At 38.6% G+C, this 19,350-nt stretch overlaps 2 protein-coding genes across 8 annotated transcripts; one reads left to right on the forward strand and one right to left on the reverse strand.

Annotated features, from left to right (window-relative positions):
* Positions 1-66: 66 nt before the first annotated feature.
* LOC135584330 (RNA-binding protein 1-like) lies at positions 67-7,841 on the reverse strand. Of its 7 annotated transcripts, none has more exons than XM_065137043.1 (8): positions 7,600-7,841; positions 5,603-5,724; positions 5,321-5,525; positions 5,184-5,245; positions 5,010-5,091; positions 4,828-4,887; positions 3,272-3,401; positions 2,852-3,155 (listed from the first exon to the last, which is right to left on the reverse strand). In XM_065137043.1, the coding sequence occupies exons 1-7, from the start codon at positions 7,703-7,705 to the stop codon at positions 3,295-3,297; spliced, it is 744 nt and encodes a 247-aa protein (XP_064993115.1). In that variant the 5' UTR covers positions 7,706-7,841; the 3' UTR covers positions 2,852-3,155; positions 3,272-3,294. The 7 variants fall into 7 exon arrangements, 6 of the variants coding, with proteins under 6 accessions (XP_064993119.1, XP_064993118.1, XP_064993117.1 ...); XM_065137042.1 differs by having other exon boundaries at positions 2,852-3,159; positions 3,274-3,401; positions 7,600-7,837; XR_010493268.1 differs by lacking the exons at positions 2,852-3,155; positions 3,272-3,401; positions 4,828-4,887 and adding exons at positions 67-563; positions 673-2,602 and having other exon boundaries at positions 7,600-7,836.
* A 6,387-nt stretch (positions 7,842-14,228) lies between these two features.
* Positions 14,229-17,802, forward strand: LOC135628696 (bifunctional UDP-glucose 4-epimerase and UDP-xylose 4-epimerase 1-like). Its single transcript, XM_065135523.1, has 8 exons — positions 14,229-14,449; positions 14,547-14,596; positions 15,220-15,355; positions 15,672-15,773; positions 15,913-16,140; positions 17,208-17,372; positions 17,451-17,542; positions 17,666-17,802. Exons 1-8 carry the CDS (start codon positions 14,246-14,248, stop codon positions 17,751-17,753), a joined length of 1,065 nt encoding a protein of 354 aa, XP_064991595.1. The 5' UTR covers positions 14,229-14,245; the 3' UTR covers positions 17,754-17,802.
* The last annotated feature ends 1,548 nt before the right edge of the window (positions 17,803-19,350 follow it).

Here is a 19,350-nt window from a genome sequence, read left to right on the forward strand (position 1 = left end):
TAAAAGTGATCAACATTAACAGGATAATAAAAGCTGATGAAAATTGTTACGACAAGGATAGATAGCTTCAGAAACAACATACCAATGCCATTAAAAACACAAGCAAATACATTCCATCTAGATGAGAAGTCATTCTTTCAAACAAACAAAAGCAACAATCGCTGGATGCACCACGTTTATCACTGTCCGTGCCATCTAGTTATACAGCAAACATTAGACAACTGTTTGCTCACAACATTAGACCACAGTTCTAAATACATCGCAAAGATCACCAAAACTAATTCCACATCTACAATCACTAGGCTTCTCAAAAGGAAGCATCACTAGCATTCTGAAAAGATTCACAGGATCACATCCTCAATTTGGTAGTTATTTAGCTAATTTGGTAAATAACAAAGCTTCATCAAGTGAACTACATATCAAATGCCTCATGTTTCATTCGCAGGCTGTACTTGTCGATGTAACCACTGGTATTCTGTGAAATCACCAACTTCTATATAACTCCTCTTTCGGCACACCCCCCATTACATTTATAGACATGTGCTGGAACTTGGAACAGCAGTCTAAGTGCACATATTCAAGCAACAAAACAGTTTAGGCAATGGAGGAAAAACAAACTATTCCGTAGTTAGCTTAACAAGAGACTCATTTCCTGGTCAACTTGATAGCTACCTGTGATCAACCTATCTTGCAAGACTAAGTGCCAGCAGAAACAGATGTTTTATGTTTGTCCATCTCCGACAGTGTAAGTTGGGTTCTGCTCTCTAACCAAACTACCATGTGCGTAAGTTATCGTTGTGCACCATTTAACCACAACATACGAGGTTGATGAGACAAGAAATTGTCTAGATCATACAACTGTATTTAGGAAAACATAAGTTTGTCTCATGAGTGATTTAAGGCAAAGGCATGAGAAAATATAGCAGCTCAACGAAAGCATTTTATGGACAAGAAGATGGACCATGTCACAGGAATAACTGACATAAAAGGACCCAAACCTGTATCCTTATAAAACCATATAAAGCAATCACATGCACCACCAAGGTGTGTTCCAACACTTCTAACCTCAATGATTAGGTTCTATTCAAGGTTCCCTGCTAGCTCAATTCATAACCTCATGTCAGGCACCCATTTCTAACCCCAATGATTGATATTGGCGATTTCTTGATCTAACTGCAAATTGGTTAAGATTACTCCCACATTGATCAGAATGTTGGAAAATCAAAAGCCTCAACGAACCAAGACGACTCTTTTCCTCAAGGTGCCTTCCACAAAGCATTTAACACCTCGTGCACCACTAGGCCTGACTTGGTAATGGACCTCATCAGATGGTGGTTCATGCAAGTTCGAGATGCATTTGGCTCCCCAAATGGGAGCTCCATTGAGATGACATTTGGTCTCACTTTTGGTTAGAATTGGAGAACCAAGACCTCAAAAAAGAAAATGTATCCACTAATCTCCTCCTCTTGAGACACCTTCTTGAGATCCACATCCAATGACAAAACCCTATTAAGGCTGACCCAAAGTGGACAATATCTCACAAGCCACTGAGACCAAATTAGTGATGTCCAGATGATGGACCTCATCAAGCCATAATCAACTAAAATCAATCAAAACTCAACCAATACTTAACTAATTTTGGCCAATTCTAGGCGCCATACATCAAAAGAAGATACGGATGGAAAGAAAAGAAATCAAAGTGGAAGAAAGGCAAAACAGAACCATACTACTATCATAGTGAGACAAACAGATGTTGCTTCAACTCGGTAAACTATTTGTTACACTACAATATTCATGATCCATTGCAGATAAAAGAGAAAGTGCATTGGGAGAGGAATCAGTACAAAAAAGTAACCCAATAGCATCTTATGAAAAGTGTTATGTCATAACAAAGAAGGGAAATATCACAAGTTTCACTTATAATTTCATGAACTTCTTCTTCGAAGAAAAGTTTTCTTTGTTTAACTTTATATTATCTAGATAACTTTATATTATCTAGCACTTTGGACCTCTTAAAAAAAAAGACGTGTCATTTCTGTACAGTTAATTTTGTTCTTGTCCCTTTGCAGTATCTGATACTTCACTTGCATGGAAATTCATTGTTGTGGATAAACATTTTCTTTCTTAGTGATTTTATAATAAATATATAATAACTATTTTCTAATGATTCTCTTTTACTTTTAAGTACATTTTAATTTCATATATTCTTAAAAGGTTGTGCATTAGATGTATAAGAATTTTTCATCATTAAATGTAATATTATTTTTCATGATATCGTGCTAATTCTATATTTTTATACTTCAATTTTAAATTATTTTTCCATTTAAGTTTAATCTCATTGATCCAATCTGATCAATCTTACAAATTATGGTTTGTATTGACCCTAGCTAATTTTTTATAGGGTTTATGTTGATACTTCACCTATCAAAAGGAATCAGTTTATGGAATATGTCCTCTTTGGGATATGAGATAGAAGGTAACTAAATATGGTTTGTGCAAACACTAGAATTAAGCACTGAATCCTCAACAAGGGAGAACAAAAGCAAGGATCTTACATCCGGTTCCAGGGTTTACACATCAAGTCTCAAACCGCATTGGGTACCTGAGAAGACCATGCATTTCATATCACCATAAAACACTAATATCCATAATTCAAAAGAATTATTACTCTTGAAAGATTCACACAAACCCACACAGATGTATATACATGCATAATTCATGAAAAAACTGTAAATTTAGTAATCCGTCCAGATGCTACCACGAAAATCTAAACGGAATCAGAAATGAAGTTACCACCGTGGCACACATCCGGAACAATATTTCCCAACATATGCGTATGTCACTGATTAGATGATAAAATTGAAAATCATATATCAGATGAAAAAGTTTACATGACCATATAATAACCCGTCAAGTCGCCAATATCAAGTATCAAACAGAAGGTTGGCATTCGAAGTACCCTAAAAGTAATCGTAACTTAGTCCATGGCCTGTAATCACCTTTTAACACAAACAAGCAAGCTTAGGCGGGCAGTGAAATTGGAACACGGCTTTATAACTATGCCAGTTACGACTATTATAATAATTATTTTAACGAACTGGACACTGAAGATGGATTATCTAAGCGTCTCGTCACAGAAGCCTCCTGTATTGACAGAACCTACAAGAAAACGACCGGAAAATAATAATTGAGTTCAGGTTTAGATCGCAACAAAACAACGCTTTTCTTGAGCACATCTTGCGGATATAGTAAAACTTAGATTTCGCATGTCACCTGGAAAAGGAAATCCCATTATCAATGTTGCCTACCACGAGGCCCACCAAATGACCTCGGACCAGGAAAGCGAGCGAACTGCAGCCTCAAGTTGGCTGATTTTCGATCATTTTCGTCAAATCTATAACCTGCAAAATCGAGCCGTGACTACTTTACGCTGTGGACGGGGCTATACGTTAACGGAAGATAAACGGATTGCCGTAGAATGGAAAATTACAGGGTAACACTAGAAAGAATGTGATTGCAGGTGCATAACCAATGAAGACAAAACATAGGCACTAATGCATCGTAAGTTCTTCAACATCTGCCGACCCTCAAGGCTGTTTCTTCACTAACAATCAGTTGGACAATATCTTACAAACTACATTTGAAAGCCTCTTCCAGTTTTACCCAAAATCTGAAACTATCATATTTCCTTCTGTTTGTCGAAAGATATGAGAGGCAAGTGCTGTCAGCCTCAGTTCAAAATGAACAACCAATTAATGACAGTTTCACAGTTTCAACTCCAATGTATTAGCTTAAAACATACTCTGACATACTGGACCTGACGACGCATGTTACAAGCTAGTAGAAAAGGATGGTCCATTGCACAAGGCAGCCACATTATCACCTAAATGACAGAGGAGCAACCTTTTAACTTAAAGCATACTCTGACATGCTCGAGATGACAGTGCATTAAGCATTTTTATTAGCTAGTAGAAAAGGATGGTTGAACAAGGCAGCCAACATTGTCACCTAAATGATAGAGAAGCAACCTTACCATGATGTCAACCCTCACTGACTGAACCTTTAGCTTTGGTTATTAGAAAATCAAACATGTCAGAAAACAAAGTAATGAGATGTTTAATTCTATAATGCAATGAAGGCTCCTCTCTGTCCCAAGAAAAATAAAAAGGCAAACCTGAGAGACAATGAGTAGAAACAAGTGTAATAAAATCAACCCATCTAAATGAAAGAATTTCTAGTGGTCATCGAGCCTACACCAAAAATTGCATTAATCACCCAGCATCAACAAAGGTGTTTGCTTGCAATTGCAAGGTGTAACTAACAATTCAAAATAATGATCACTATAATGATCTGGACACTCACAATTGTGAAATATATATAATTTATGGTCAGAAAAGATGATAATAGCTTTAATCTACTCCAGAAAAGGAATGACAGCTGTTATTCAATTCCAGTATCTGTTGACCACATTCCCTGATCTTTGTATGATAGAGGGAAATGAGTCAGCAATCTAGCATATATAACAGTCATGTCAAGTTACTAACTGCACACACAGGTTAAAATGCCATCTTCTTTACAGCCACATCAGATCAAAAGTTTCTCACAGATAAGTTGATAAATAAAAGAACAATTAGCTTCGGGTACCACAAGCAGTCAGGATGTTTTGTGCCAATCCTACATATTTAAGGCCATTGTGTTGCACTTACTGCAACTGAAACACCAAAAGATCAATAGATATGAGAATATTTTCTCCTCCTTGCGCAATCTAGAAAATACTTAAACCATAAAGTAGACAGGTCAATGAAATACTAGACAGAATTGACCAACCAAACAGGAAAGGGGGGCCTTGAAGCAACAGTGTACTGAAAAACAGTACCTCATGCAACACTGCAGAAGACCATTGCAGTAATATAATATAATAAACTGGGAAGAGTAAGAAAGACAAGAAATCAAGCATGGTTGTAATCGAACCAAGCAAGTTATCAAAGTATTAAGCATGTATTTGTCACCTTGCAGAGCTTCCAGTGCAATTGCAGCTTGTGCTGCAGTAGTGAAATCAACAAAGCACAAGATAATTGGATCGCCTCTGGGCTGCAATAACATTGAACAAAAAGAATTGAGGCTTCTCATGCTTGATGTGAATAATAAAGACTCAACTCCCCAATGAGAAGTTAGAGACATACCTGTCTGGATTCCTTGTTCACAAGTCTCACCTCTTCAAACCCTACAAAAGGACGGAAAATGTCTGCAAAGGGAAGTGAAGGAGTAGCACAAACCTGAAACATGATAGCATACAAGACAGAATTAGCCAAAAGGATACGAGAGACTTCCCGGCGTGTACAGTCAGCAGGGAGGCCTTCCACAAATAGTGTATTTGAGGCATCTGGAGGAAGGGGAGGTTCAGGCCTTCTGCCACCCTGACCATCCAAGGCCCCAATGGTCATCATTCGTCGGTCATCAACAGGTTGACTACTAATTCCTCCACCCACAGGCCTAACAGGCTGTCCTGCAGGATAAGAAGAAATCTGGAGGAAAAATTCAAGTTAGCCTCCAATAAAACGGTAACACATGAATAAAAAAAGATCACATCCATTAAAATTACCCCATCGCGTAAGTAGCGATCATATGAAGCCCCAAGCGATTCAGTATCTCTGATTGCATGATTCACAGTTCTTTCATCCTCAAGCACGTAATAACCAAGCATGTCCGAACCACTAGGTATATCTTTAAGTCAAATAAAATCAGTCCATAAGAACATTAAATATCAATTATAATAGTAATAGCTCTGTAACACTCAAGGTGCAAATTTAGTAGAACAAATGTCAAGTACAACTCTTTACGTTAGGTAAGATTACATGATATTCATTCTTGTTCATTATGATTGCAAATTTGTAAAGAACAAAAATGATGCCTACATGTTAAAAGTTCATCTGGTGGAGCTAAAGAACCATGCTTAAGTGACACTGTGTTTTTTCATAGCCTTTTAGCTGCCAGAATTTGGGGGTCTGTTGAGCACAATCTAGGGGTTAAGCTTGAACTGCCAATCTCTGATAAAAAGGGGGCCTAGATGGGTGACCCATTTAGAAGCCCTTATGCTTCTGCTTCTATAGTTAAAGCTGTTATTCTTACATGCCTTTGGCTAATTTGGAAAGATAGAACAAATAGAATCTTCAATGGAGCTAACCATACTCCTAATATTATTGTGCATAAAGCTTTTACTTATACTCGAATGAAGCTCCATATACCCCAACTCTGAAGGCACCCATGAGCTAAGCCAACTCTCTGTTAGTTGGGAAAAACCATGGCTGGTTTAAGCTTTAACTGTTATGGTTCTTGAGATCACCACTAGGATGGAGGTCTAGGATTCACAATTAACAATGATGAAGATAACTGCATAGTTTCTGGATGTAGGTACTTCGTTGAATGGGGGCACTCTTTACTGTGAGGCTGCCGTTGTATACTATGGACTTAAGCATGCTCTACAGGAAGGAATTCAACTTATTATGGTGGAATCAGATTCTAAATTTTGGTGGACATTTTGTACAGAAAAATATACCCGTCCATGGTCTATTCTAAATGTAACCAAAATTTGTCTGTTTGCTTCAAAATTTTGTAGCATTGTCTATAAAGATGTTTATAGGAAAGGTAACAGAACTGCAAATTGGCTAGCTTGCCAAAACCAACAAGCTTGATGCCTGTTGGTGAGAGTCTTAGCCATCAGTGCTTACTTAGTCTGCTGATTAAATCTGATCTTTTGGGGACTATATGAACTCATTTTTGTAATACATAGTGTTTCTTCTCCTGGAAAAAAGTGACATTTTATTTATTTATTTTTTTGGTGTCATGAAATTAACATCAGTGCTTAATGTGCATAATTCCAAACAACTTTACTTAGAAAACAGATCTGTAGACAGAAATCTCTATGGTACATACCAAAAAATCAAAGAAGATCCTGCACAATAAAAAATGAACCAATGGACAGCCCAGTAATGAATTTGCTGGATTCCCTTTTCTGGAAATTTTTGTTTCAGCGCAAAGTGATTAGATTTAGTTTGTCATCTCGGTAGTCGGAAATTTGAATAACCAATACCAGAAAGAACCTAAGCAAGTGGGAAATCAAGCAATTTGCGTTCGACTACAACGGGCAAATTGTGCAGTGAAAAATTGCATTCGTCTCCCTATGCAGTCCCACAGGAAGCAATTCAACCTCGTACCAAACCCTAACCACAAAATTACTTCGGTACAGGTGTACATGCTAACTTGTTAATTTTCCAAAATGCTCCCTGAGCCATAAGAAACAACGCAAGATAGTAATAAATATGGCATCTGCTCACAGCAACACATTTCTACAAATCAAGAAATCTCAAACCCTAGTTTCAATGACCACGGCGACCTCATGAATCATCGCCCAGGATGACCCTAACACAGCACAGCAGGGTTGATCTACTTCGATGTGCCTAAATTACCAACAGACGAGTCCTAATGAGGGCAAGCAAACGGAACCCTAACCGATCGCATACGTAGCATAGGTAAAACATCAAAAGAAGACAAATCGAAAGAAAAGATAAGAAAAGAGGAGCGCCAGGAGAAGAGACTCACCGTGGTAGTCCAGACGCGGCCGCTTAAGGGTGGCGGCTGGGGGAGCCATGGCCGCTGCGACCGCCTGCTGGCGCGCGTCGCCGTACCTCCAGTATGCGTCGGCCATCGTCGCGGAGGCGGCGGATGAGAGGAGGCGACAAGCCTAGGGTTCACCCAAGGGAGGTAGAAAGGCGGTAGCTCGGACTGAGACGACGGAGGCGTGCGCTCCAAGAACACTACGGATTCTCGTTATTTACTGTGAGGCCCACTTATATAGGAGTAGGGTTTAACCGCATACAATATTGCGTGGTGCGGGCCGCATAGCTTTTAAGATGGCGAAGCCTCGCCCACCGCGCTCGCACTCCCATCCTTGGAAGAGGATGCCTGCCAGAGCCGACGGGGAGTGCTTATCACCTGTTCGATCCCAAACCCTACACTTGAGCCCACCATCTTTCACCCCAACCTGATAAGCGGATGCCCGCCTTTAACCGGAGCTGATGGGGAGTGCACATCAGGTGTTCGACCCCAGACCCGGCGTTCCAGCCCAGCATCTTGCACCCCGACGTGATAAGAGGCTGTCCTCCTTCATCCGTAGATGATGGGGGCATGCAGATCACCTGTTCGACCCCAAACCCCAGCGATTTCAGTTCCCCTCTTGTAATGGCAAATTCTTATCATATGTTTAAGATCTTTGCCAATCAAACTATTTGTTTGTCACATTCCAAAAAATGATGGGTTGAATCTCAAAATCTAATTATAATATTGTTAATGTGTTTTTCAACTAAATTTATATTATTATGCATAAACCATTAGTGTAGCGATTTTTTAAATTTTTAACTCACAATCATGATTTTTTATGACAATAATAATAAGATTCTTAGATTAGATCTTGTCTTTGCTACTTTGACGAAATGTATATACATATATATTATGGTACATTTTGGTTGAAATTGATCCGATCTAAATCTAATTCAAAATCAAAAAAAGGTATGCATCTTTTTTCTCATACTGTTCCTTATAAAACAAAACTATTCTAATGGTTAATTAGCCTTCGTTCATCATCGTAGGTGAAAAAAACTCGTAAATAATTTTAGTGTTTAGTACTCCTTTGGTAAATTTGAAATAATATTGTTTAATAATTGTTGTCGAAAGATTGGATGTCAGTGAATATGTCTAGTTGGTGTGGGATGCATATTTAGCATGTTATCATATATGGGCTAAATAGGATACGAGAGCATTTGAGTCCAAATTTACAAAGATTAACTTTAAGGTAAAGACTTATTCATACCCGAGGATAATGTCTATTATTGATTTTTAATAGGTATTGCCTATAAAAAAAATTGATTAGATGATGCTCTAAATATCTCTATTATTCTTGATACTCATATTTTGAACAAATATAATACAGATTGTAAAAATTATTTTGTCTAATTAATGCACATCAAGTGTCCTGTTCTGATACTTATGTCTTACATGGATACATCATGCATGATGAGATGTTTTGTACAATTATGATAGCTTTAATGTTTATGTTCTAGTCATATGTAATATGCATGCGAGATATCAAATAATTATGCTAGGGAGATTCATTGCATAGTTAAAGGTGAATCAAACGTTCAAAGCTAGGGACGTTTTCGGCTTCAAAACTTCGTCGGATGAGAAGGAGAAAGACGAGAGCCAAAGATGGCTCGTCCCAAGTAGATGGTTCGTAAGTCCATATGGGAGGGAAGGCTCCCAAGAAACAACTTGCTACCAAGGTTGCCCGCAAGTCTGCTCCTACCATTGGCGGAGTGAAGAAGCCTCGTCGCTGCTATCACCCTGGGACTTGGAAGTATCAAAAGAGCACACAACTTCTCATCAAGAGGAAGTTACCATTTCGGAGGCTTGTTAGGGAGATTTCAAGATTGATCTATGACTCCAGAGCCATGCGGTGCTTGCATTGCAAGAGGCTGGGGGTTGTTTGAGGACATAAATTTGTGTGATATCCATGCCGATAGACGTTCGGTCAACTCAGAGAATCCATGCGGAAAGGGCTTGAGATGGCTGCCATATCTTTGGTAGCTTAAGATGCTCTATTGCTACGCTAACATGTCTATCTATTTATTTATGGGTTAAGGTCAATTTTAGCTCCTATGATCTTAGTCATAGATTACTTAAGTCCTTATAATTTACTTAACCCATACATTTTAAAAAACGTGACATATAGATCCCTCCTGTAGTTAATAGATGTTAGAGTCTACTTACGTAGTATGTTGACTCACAATAAACTATTAATATAATAACAAGTATAATTTAAGTTTTAAAAAAAATATTAAGATCTATTTTAGCACATATAATTTTGGTCATGGACCAGTTAAGCTCTTATGATTTATTCATGTCTAAAATAACTCATATATTTTATAAAATGTAACATATAAGCTGCTCTCATCAAGTCTGAGTTAATAGATATTAGAATCTACTTACATAACATGCTCACTCATAATAAATCATTAATACAATGACACATGTAATTTAAGTTTTAAAAAAAATTTGAGACCTCCATCAATGGCGAGTGGAGACATCATCGTGGAAGTTGTTAGTTATAGATGCCTTATAAGCCAATCACGTGAGTGATGACACCTGTGACATGTTACAAATCTCTTTGCTTATTATTACTGATATTTTATCACATATTATATGGATGTATATTGTGATGTCCTTGGATCTCCGCAACAGGAATCAGATTATGATAAGATCATGATAATGAAACTGATTCACCTTTAAACACAGACTCTAAATCATCTCGATCATAGGTTACTCGAGAATGATATCGAGATAACCGGATAGACTGATGCACTGTATACTCATCCATATAATAAAGGCGAATGGTCTCATAGTCGCTCGTGTGAGGATACTAAAGGTACAGTGCATGTGCTCATTGGAGAATGAGTTCACTGATTGATCCACTTACAAAATGACGGATGGTTAATGATGCTTAATGTCAGATAGTCATTCAGTAGTCTTAGTTGTATGTCTGACCCTTAAACTTGAGACATCAAAGATATCTTGTATGAGTACTTCATTCTTTGATGTCGTACTTACAGGTTTAAAAGTTTTAGATCTGCTATAACCGATTTTTGGGAATGATAGCCAACATTACGAAGGTAATTGAGTATTAACAAAAGATCATCACTCTCGGTATTGCAAGAGACATATCTCATGTATGCTCGCTTAGACAAAATCTCTTACTAGGGTTATTCGGATTGAGAGAGAAAGAGTTCTCCGAGAGAATCTGATTAAAGCGAGACTCGGACAGGATTTCGTATGGGCTTGACATTACCATGCCCAATATGCGATCTCTAGGATATTAGATAGATGAGGGATTATAGATACATGGTAACTAAGGATAAACATGTTTGATCGATTAAATCCCCTGTATCGTTTGGGAACTATGGCATAATGGCATAATACGTCCATAATCGATAAATCGAGTAAATTATTATAGAGATAATACTTCACTGTATTAGAAGGAGTTCTAAGTTAGAATGAGTTCTGACAATATCGACTCGCAGCCAACTCGATATTGGGCCTAGAGAGTCACACACATATAACGAATGGTGCAACGAGTAGATGTGTAGATCTGAGATATCCACGGAGCCCCTAGTTTGTATCCTATAGATAAGATCCAATAAGATTAGGTAATTGGATAGAGATCCAATATCCAATAAGAATATGATTCATTAATGGGTTAACCTGCATGCACCTTTATAAATAGGAGAAACCTCCCAGTTCATATGCTAGAACTTCTAGGGGTCACCCCTCCTATTCTCCTTAACCTTCTCTCCTCCTCCTTGGCTTCGGAAACCTTGTAGTGTGCATAGAGAGAGATATCCCATAGCGATTTGAGGTGCATCATCACTGCGCCTATCGTGTAGATCATCGCTAGAGAGAAGTATGCGAGTTCTCCTTCATCCTCTCCTATGGAAATTTCAAGGATATATAATCTCTCTAAGTAATACTTCTCACATGATATGTGCGATTTTCGATTTTATGATTTTCTTGCGCACCAATCGTCGCACAACAACAAATTACTTCACTTTGGAAAATCTAGTTTTGTTTTTGTTTTTGTTTTTCGTTCCACATGAGATGTCGATCCGTGATTTTCAAGCAGAAGCGACCACCAGCAATAGCACCAAGTCGCTACTGCCTAGTAAGGCATCGTTCGCACGCAGCTTCTGTAGTGTTGACGATGAGCTTATGAGCTTTCAGTCATGCCTCAAGTGGATGTGCGTCGATCAATCCGACACTATGTACGTAGTGGTCTCGTAGTCTCTCTTCCTCCTCCTAGGCATCTTCGTCCTCATCGCCTCCCATTTTCATCCTCTCTTACTCCCTCATCCACCACACCTACGACGTGGTGGTGGTCTAGTTTTCCCTCACTTCTGCCTCCAGCCTCTTTTACCTTTATCTTTGTCTTCGTTTGTCGTTACGGCCTCCATCGCTTCCTCTTCCTCAACAATATAGATCTTAATCATTTTTTAAACTTTAATTATATTTATTATTATATTTATAATTTACTGTGAGTCAACATGTTATGTATACAAAGTCTAACGTCTGTTAACTCAGACTTGACGGGAGAGACTTATACACTATGTTTTTAAAAATGTATAGGTTATTTTAGGCATAAATAAATCATAAAGACTTAAGTGGTCAATGACAAAAACTACATGAGTTAAAATAGATCTTAATTATTTTTTAAATTTAAATTACATGTGTCATTATACTAATGATTCATTGTGAGTTAGCATGTCACATAGACTCTAATATTTGTTATATTAATCTTGACGGAAAGAATTTATATGTTATATTTTTTAAAAATATAATAATTATTTTAGACATGAATTAATCATAATAGTTTAAATGATCGATGATCATGATCATAAAACTTTATTCATATAACGATGAGTCCTGTCAAGATGATTTAACTGATTTGATTGAGTAGATTATATGGTGAGTGTGGTGGATCAGAATCATGGGTAGACCCAATTCCATTTTCGGCTTCAGTTCATAAATCTTGGGAATCGGATGATTTTGGAATCGATGATTCTGACTTCGATCTCGGTTCCATTTTATAATTTTTTAAATTATATATATAATACCAAAACTGAAATTACCCGAGCTTGGTTACGATTGGGTTTGGAACTATCGAATCGGTACGATTTCAGTTCGAATCAAACTGTGATCAAGGCTAATCATATATATAGAGATATTTTCCTTAGTTTTGATATGTATATTTTGGACTTAAGGCATTGTACATGTGAGATGCTTTGTGCAATTATACCATCATGCTTTCTAATGCTTATGTCATAAAAGGATGTATTATGCACGAGAAGGTGCTTTATATAATTTAATATTATCAAGCACTTAATACTTATATTTTGAGTAAATCTATTATGTGCGAGAATATATGTTTAATATTATCAAGCACTTAATACTTTTATCTTGTATGTTTTGTCTGTTAAAATGTAAATTAGACACTTTGATGCTTATGAATTGAATGGATGATGTATAAACCTAACTCAAATAGAGTATGGATCAAACTTTTTCTAATCTAATAAAATAAAATAGATATATTTTTCATCAAAAATAAATTAAATAATTCGGGTTGATCGTCTTTCCCTTACTCCCCCCGAGTATTCAAATTTAATTTATAATTTTTTTTTTTCTGATGCTACTAGTATTATTTTGCGACTATCATCAAATGTAAAACTTGATCACTTTAATAAGCGAATATTTCTTTTTAGATTTAATAAGCGAATATTTCTTTTTAGATATAGTCAGTCAGTATTCAGTTGATCGAACTATGCTTAACATATCTCAATTTCCCAAAATGAGTCATTATATCAATATATTACTATTCCCTCGAAACAATCGACGTGTCAACTTTGACAACATTGAATCTAAAGATTATCTGTATCAAATCTCTAAAACTTCAGCACGTGACAGCTTCATGTGGTTCCAATTTCGTCATTATAATGACTCTACTGCTACTAATACTTATCATCTGCCATAAATGTGCTATGCGATAATCCATCTAATAAGTTAACTATTAATTAATATCAAATATTCTCTGTGTGCAGATCCCAACCCACCGAGCGCACAAGTGAGGGCCCACGTAAATATAACCGCCATACGGTGCCGTACCCGCATCCCATTTCGAATGACGACGATCCCCTCCAAGTCACATCTCACAACCAAAGCGATTTGAATGGACGAGATGCGAGCGGAGTGGCAGTCGACGGTTATGATGGACGCTTTGGAGGTTACCGGTTCCTGAAGGAACTGGAAAAGATCCCCCTTGTCGTCACTTCACAGCTGGACGGAACCGCGCGAGAATGGTATGAACACAGAACAACATTATCTACTCCAACTGTGCTACCCGTATCTCGTACCGTTGTTGGATTGGATAGAAATACATGGAACCCGCTATAGTGTCCGGACAATGGTTCACGAGTAGAAAAATGAGTTTCGAATTGGAGTTAAACTTCCCCGTTCCACCTAGCAACTGCTTCTGTCCGTTACTCCGCGAGTGCAATCATGTTTATCCTCTCTCACAGATGCCCATAAATCCCTCGGCCTTTCCCTCCCTCGATACGTGTGTCGCTCCTCCTCCTCGATCCCCTCTCCCATGGAGCAGAGTCAGCAGCGGCAGAGGAGCGTCCTCGTGACGGGAGGCGCTGGCTTCATCGGGACGCACACCGTGCTCCAGCTCCTCAAGGAGGGTTTCCTCGTCACCATCATCGACAACCTCGACAACTCTGTGCCTGAGGCCGTCGACCGCGTCCGCCTCCTCGCGGGCCCCAAGCTCTCCCAGAACCTCCGCTTCTTCATCGTAATCTATCTTTCTCTGATTCCCCCGTATTGTTCCTGCTCCTCTCTATCCGCCGCTCGTGTTCTAACTTCGGTATGCACCCTGGTTTTGCGAACAGGGAGATCTGAGGAACAACGAAGACCTGGAGAAAGTTTTCTCCGACACCAAGTGGGGATCTTCTACTCTCTGCAGATTTCAAGCCCTACTTTCTTTATGCTGTTGTCTTTTACTATTATTACTGTACATGTTTCTTTCTTGATGATTCACGAATGGGGCTTCCAAGTGATTCCTGTTTCATTTACCGATGCGGAGTTTAGCAGCAATCTATCTACAAGTACGTTGGTTTGTTGTGATGTAGCGGAAGGCAAGTAACAATCATGGTGAAGATAGATTTTGGGAAAGAAAAAGATGTGCACACAGATGCATGCATATACGAGGATAAGTTTGTAATCTGAACATCAAAATTAAGGCAGTTCATGTATCCGTAAGATATGAGGGATCTCAGAGGATTTGTGGCCTTGTCATCCCACATCTCCTCATATTACGAGGGACACCTCACAAGTGATTAGCAAATTTTCTTAAAGTTAGGCTTTTGAATTGATATACATGCAGAAGAAACTTGGTATGCTTGCATCTGCAATTCATGTTTTGGTGTATTTTCCATTTGAGCATTCTTACGTTTACTGTTATTTCCAAGGTCCTGTTTGGTTATTTTGCATTACCATTTTAGCAGCTACTGGTTGCTTGCAAATCTCTTTTTGTTCTCGACATAAATTATGACTGTTTCGCAGATACGATGCGGTGATCCATTTTGCTGGGTTAAAGGCTGTTGGTGAGAGTGTGGCAAAGCCTAGCCTTTATTACAACAACAATTTGATTGGCACAATAAATTTGTATGAGCACATGGCGAAGTATGGTTGTAAAAAGGTTTGGTTCATCAACTTATTGGTGTTTTGCTTTCTTAGGCCGTTCTTCTTTTGCTTCGACTTGATTCCATCTTAATTTACCACCTCACTTCCAAGTAATATGCTTTATCATGTCATGTATGTGATAGAAAAACTTGTGAAAACTCGTGGCTTGGTTCTTCTATTCAAATTTTAAATTTCATTTTTTGGTTTTTAGGTATTAAGATTTGGCTTATATCAATAAGTTTTGTGCTCTGTACTTTTACTAATTCAACTCTGTTCATATGTTGCATCCTTGATTTTTCATTGATGTAAGCTAAACTATTTTGTGCGACTAGGTGGTATTTTCATCGTCAGCTACTGTCTATGGTCAACCTGAAAAAATACCATGCGTTGAGGATTTTGAACCGAGAGCAATGAATCCATATGGTAGGACTAAGGTAAGTGCCAATTGTTTGGGAGCAGTACAATCTGATGACTAGTGTTCTAACAGTTCAATGTCCGAGACTTATGAATGTAAATTATTTGCTCCTGTCGATTGTTAAGCTTCTGACTTAGCATTACTATTTTGTGTAATAGCTTTTTCTTGAAGAGATAGCTCGTGATATTCAAAAGGCTGACCCAGACTGGAGAATCATACTGTTGAGATATTTCAACCCTGTTGGTGCTCATGAGAGTGGCCAAATTGGTGAAGATCCCATTGGTATACCAAATAATCTAATGCCTTACATCCAGCAAGTTGCTGTAGGAAGGTTGCCTGAACTAAATGTATATGGTTACGAGTATCCAACGAAAGACGGCAGTGCAGTAAGTGCATCTGTTTCTGGCATTATATTACATTACGGTTTTCAACTTATGTTCAGAGTAAAACAATACCCTCACTACCACTCAGCTTTGTTTTGTTTTGTGTAGCATTTCTGGCAATGGCTATTATAATTATTACCAAAGATCATGTGTCTCGATGACAATGGTAACAATATCCGTATTATAGTTGCACACACATGTAGTTTATCAATCACAATTATTTTGACAGATCCGTGACATCTTATTTGAATAATTGTTATATGCACAATAGAAGAAGTCTTCTGTGAAATGGAAATAAATATCTGATGATCCCTACAAATCTGTCTTTCTTAAAACATCTAGTAAAGGTCATTGATGACTGCCAGTATCCTGATTTAGATAAGCGATACTTATATGACAGTTTGCATGCTGGCTTTTTCAAAAGCTTGTAGTGCAAAATTACTCAATGCCCCATGAGTTGTTTTTGGTATTTTTTTCTGAATGAGGTATTACTTTTAAAGACTTAATATCTATATTATTATTTTATCCTTTTCTTAGGTTCATGAATGTTAACACTAGCTATGATCAGACATGCTCTTTCCCCATGCAACACTAGTTGCAATATACAGAATTCTATTTCGAGAATTAATCTGGTTATTTATGCCTTACTTTACACTTATAGAAGTTCTTTTAAAGAAAACTAGAACTACGCATGTTACATATTGAATTGAGACATCAACTTATCATCTTCCAACAGGTCTATGTGGTATGATCTGATATGTATGTTCCTAGTTTATGAATTTTTGGTAACTGCATACTTTTATTGTCATTGAATTCATCACTGTATATAATTTGCAATCATTTAACCTTTTTTAGGGCAAGAACTATTATTATCCATCGGCCATCAAATTCATTTCCCTAATGTAGCTATCATTTGTTTTTTTTTGTGTCCTCTCCTCTATGCATTATTGAGCACTTGGTTTTCGAATGTTTGGTTAATATTTTTGTTGTTCGGTTCATTGTTTGATATTGATACAAGGAGTTCTCTGAGAAACTCGAATTGATAGTTCTGTGTATGTTCTCCGTAACAGATTCGTGATTACATTCACGTCATGGATTTAGCTGACGGTCATATAGCAGCTCTTCAGAAGCTTTTTGCCACAGAGGATGTTGGCTGTGTTGCTTACAACCTGGGAACCGGATATGGCACATCTGTTCTTGAAATGGTTGCAGCATTTGAAAAGGCATCCGGAAAGGTTTGTTCTGGCATATTTTCCTGTGAATAATCAAGTAACACAACTGACCCTTCTGTTTACCATCTTCATAATTTTCAGAAAATACCGGTAAAGTTTTGCCCTCGGAGATCAGGTGATGCGACTGCTGTCTTCGCATCGACAGAGCGAGCGAAAAAAGAACTAGGTTGGAGGTATGTGTGAATGATATCGCATTCAGGAGTTCTTGCGTGTTGCCTACGTACACTTCTGTCCTTACGGCGGAATGTATATTGTTCATGTTCCTACACGACTCATTGTGCAAGTGTTGCTTGCAGTGCCAAGTATGGCGTAGAAGAAATGTGCAGAGATCAATGGAAATGGGCGAGCAATAATCCTTATGGTTATCGACCATCCCAATCTTGAATTCTGAGACATCTGAAACTGTTAATTAGAAACCGTCAAGCTTTGGTGCGCTTATTTTTTGTCTTTAGAGCCATTTGAGATGTTTAGTGCTAATAATTCTGGTGTTATCAGCTAATAAAAATGTGCACCGATAATGTAAAATGTTCTCCATTGTTAACGCAACTCATTCTCAGTTATACAATATGGACGAATCATTACTTCCGATTTGTAATAGTATGGTGATTTGAGGTCCTTATTGCCTGTCTAAATTGCTATTATTTGGTTCATCACCTTGCACCGAGCGAACCCACCATCCGTTCGTCCACCCAAAAGCTTCGTTCGCGGTGATGGCACCTTCCCCATCGCCTCCGGCCGCGGAGAATGCCGGCCAGACGACGGCGCGGTCGCTTCCTACGCCGTAGAGCTGATGCTTCCAATGTGCATGAAGGAAGCCGCGGCGATAGAGGAGGATGAAGAGATGGTGTAGACGGAGGTGGCGGCGAGCGCGCGACGCTCAAAAGAACACACTCAAGTAAATGGGTTGGGCCAAACCTAGTTACTCCCAACCAAAGACGTCATCGTTCGCAAGACACTGCAGTTCAAATTGCGATGTGTTTGTCTCGTTTCCATCGTACTATGTATATGTCAAGGCAAGTCGATCTAATCCGATTCTACATTTTAGTGTTTGTCCATCATAGAAGAAGACCAGCGATGTACAAGTCCTTCCAAATATATACATATAGTCAATCAAAAACACCCTCTTCTTTAATGAGAGTTGGCTTCTTGTTCGATCGCAGGAGTGGGAACGACAAAACTGCTGCTTTGATCCAATCCAAACAGAGGAGTCGAGGCGTTGAGGATGATGATTTCCACTGTCAAAAAGTATGATCCAACCGTGATGGTCTTTCCCACGTCAGGTACGTACTTCTTGCATGGCTTTTGATGCATGGCATGTGAGAGGTGGGTGGGAAGCAGTCTCACGTGAAATCGCCACAGCAACGGTCACATGCCTCTCGTGCATGTAAAGCTCCTTTACGAAGATCCTTGGAGTAGTACAGACAGCATCATCGGAGGGTGCGATGAAGAGTTTTGGGAATGACAAAGATCAACTCAGTCGGTGTTATGATCGTGCCGTGAAAGGTTGAGCGATCAGCACTGTTTCGATGCGTTGGGGGATCGAGAATGTGGCCTGCTTATATGACATGGATATGAACAGTGACGATAATTATTGCATTTTGAGTTGCTGGTGATGCGACAATTGAAGCGACCCTCATTGATTTTACTTTACCATAATGGCGCCGTGGATTGCTTTCTTCTTTTTTTACCTCCAAGCGTTGATGTTTGATTGGATGTCAAATTCTTTGTAATGCTAGTAAAGAAGCACAGCTATTCCCTTAATGTTGGTTTCAGAAATGCATTGAGATACGCAACAATCCATTCCATCGATTAAAGTTGGAGTGGTCCATGAGAAGCAAAGGTAGGGACGTGATCCATTAAAGTGTAGGCGAACTCTTCTCACAGACACTCCACGGCTGGATGTCTTATCCGTGCCATGGCAGCTGACCTCCCCACAGTGATCCAGGATAGAAGGCAACAAAGAACTCCTCGCCCGAGCAGA

Source organism: Musa acuminata, chromosome BXJ3-1 (genome assembly GCF_036884655.1).
Source record: "Musa acuminata AAA Group cultivar baxijiao chromosome BXJ3-1, Cavendish_Baxijiao_AAA, whole genome shotgun sequence".
In the NCBI taxonomy this organism is placed as follows: Eukaryota; Viridiplantae; Streptophyta; class Magnoliopsida; order Zingiberales; family Musaceae; genus Musa; species Musa acuminata.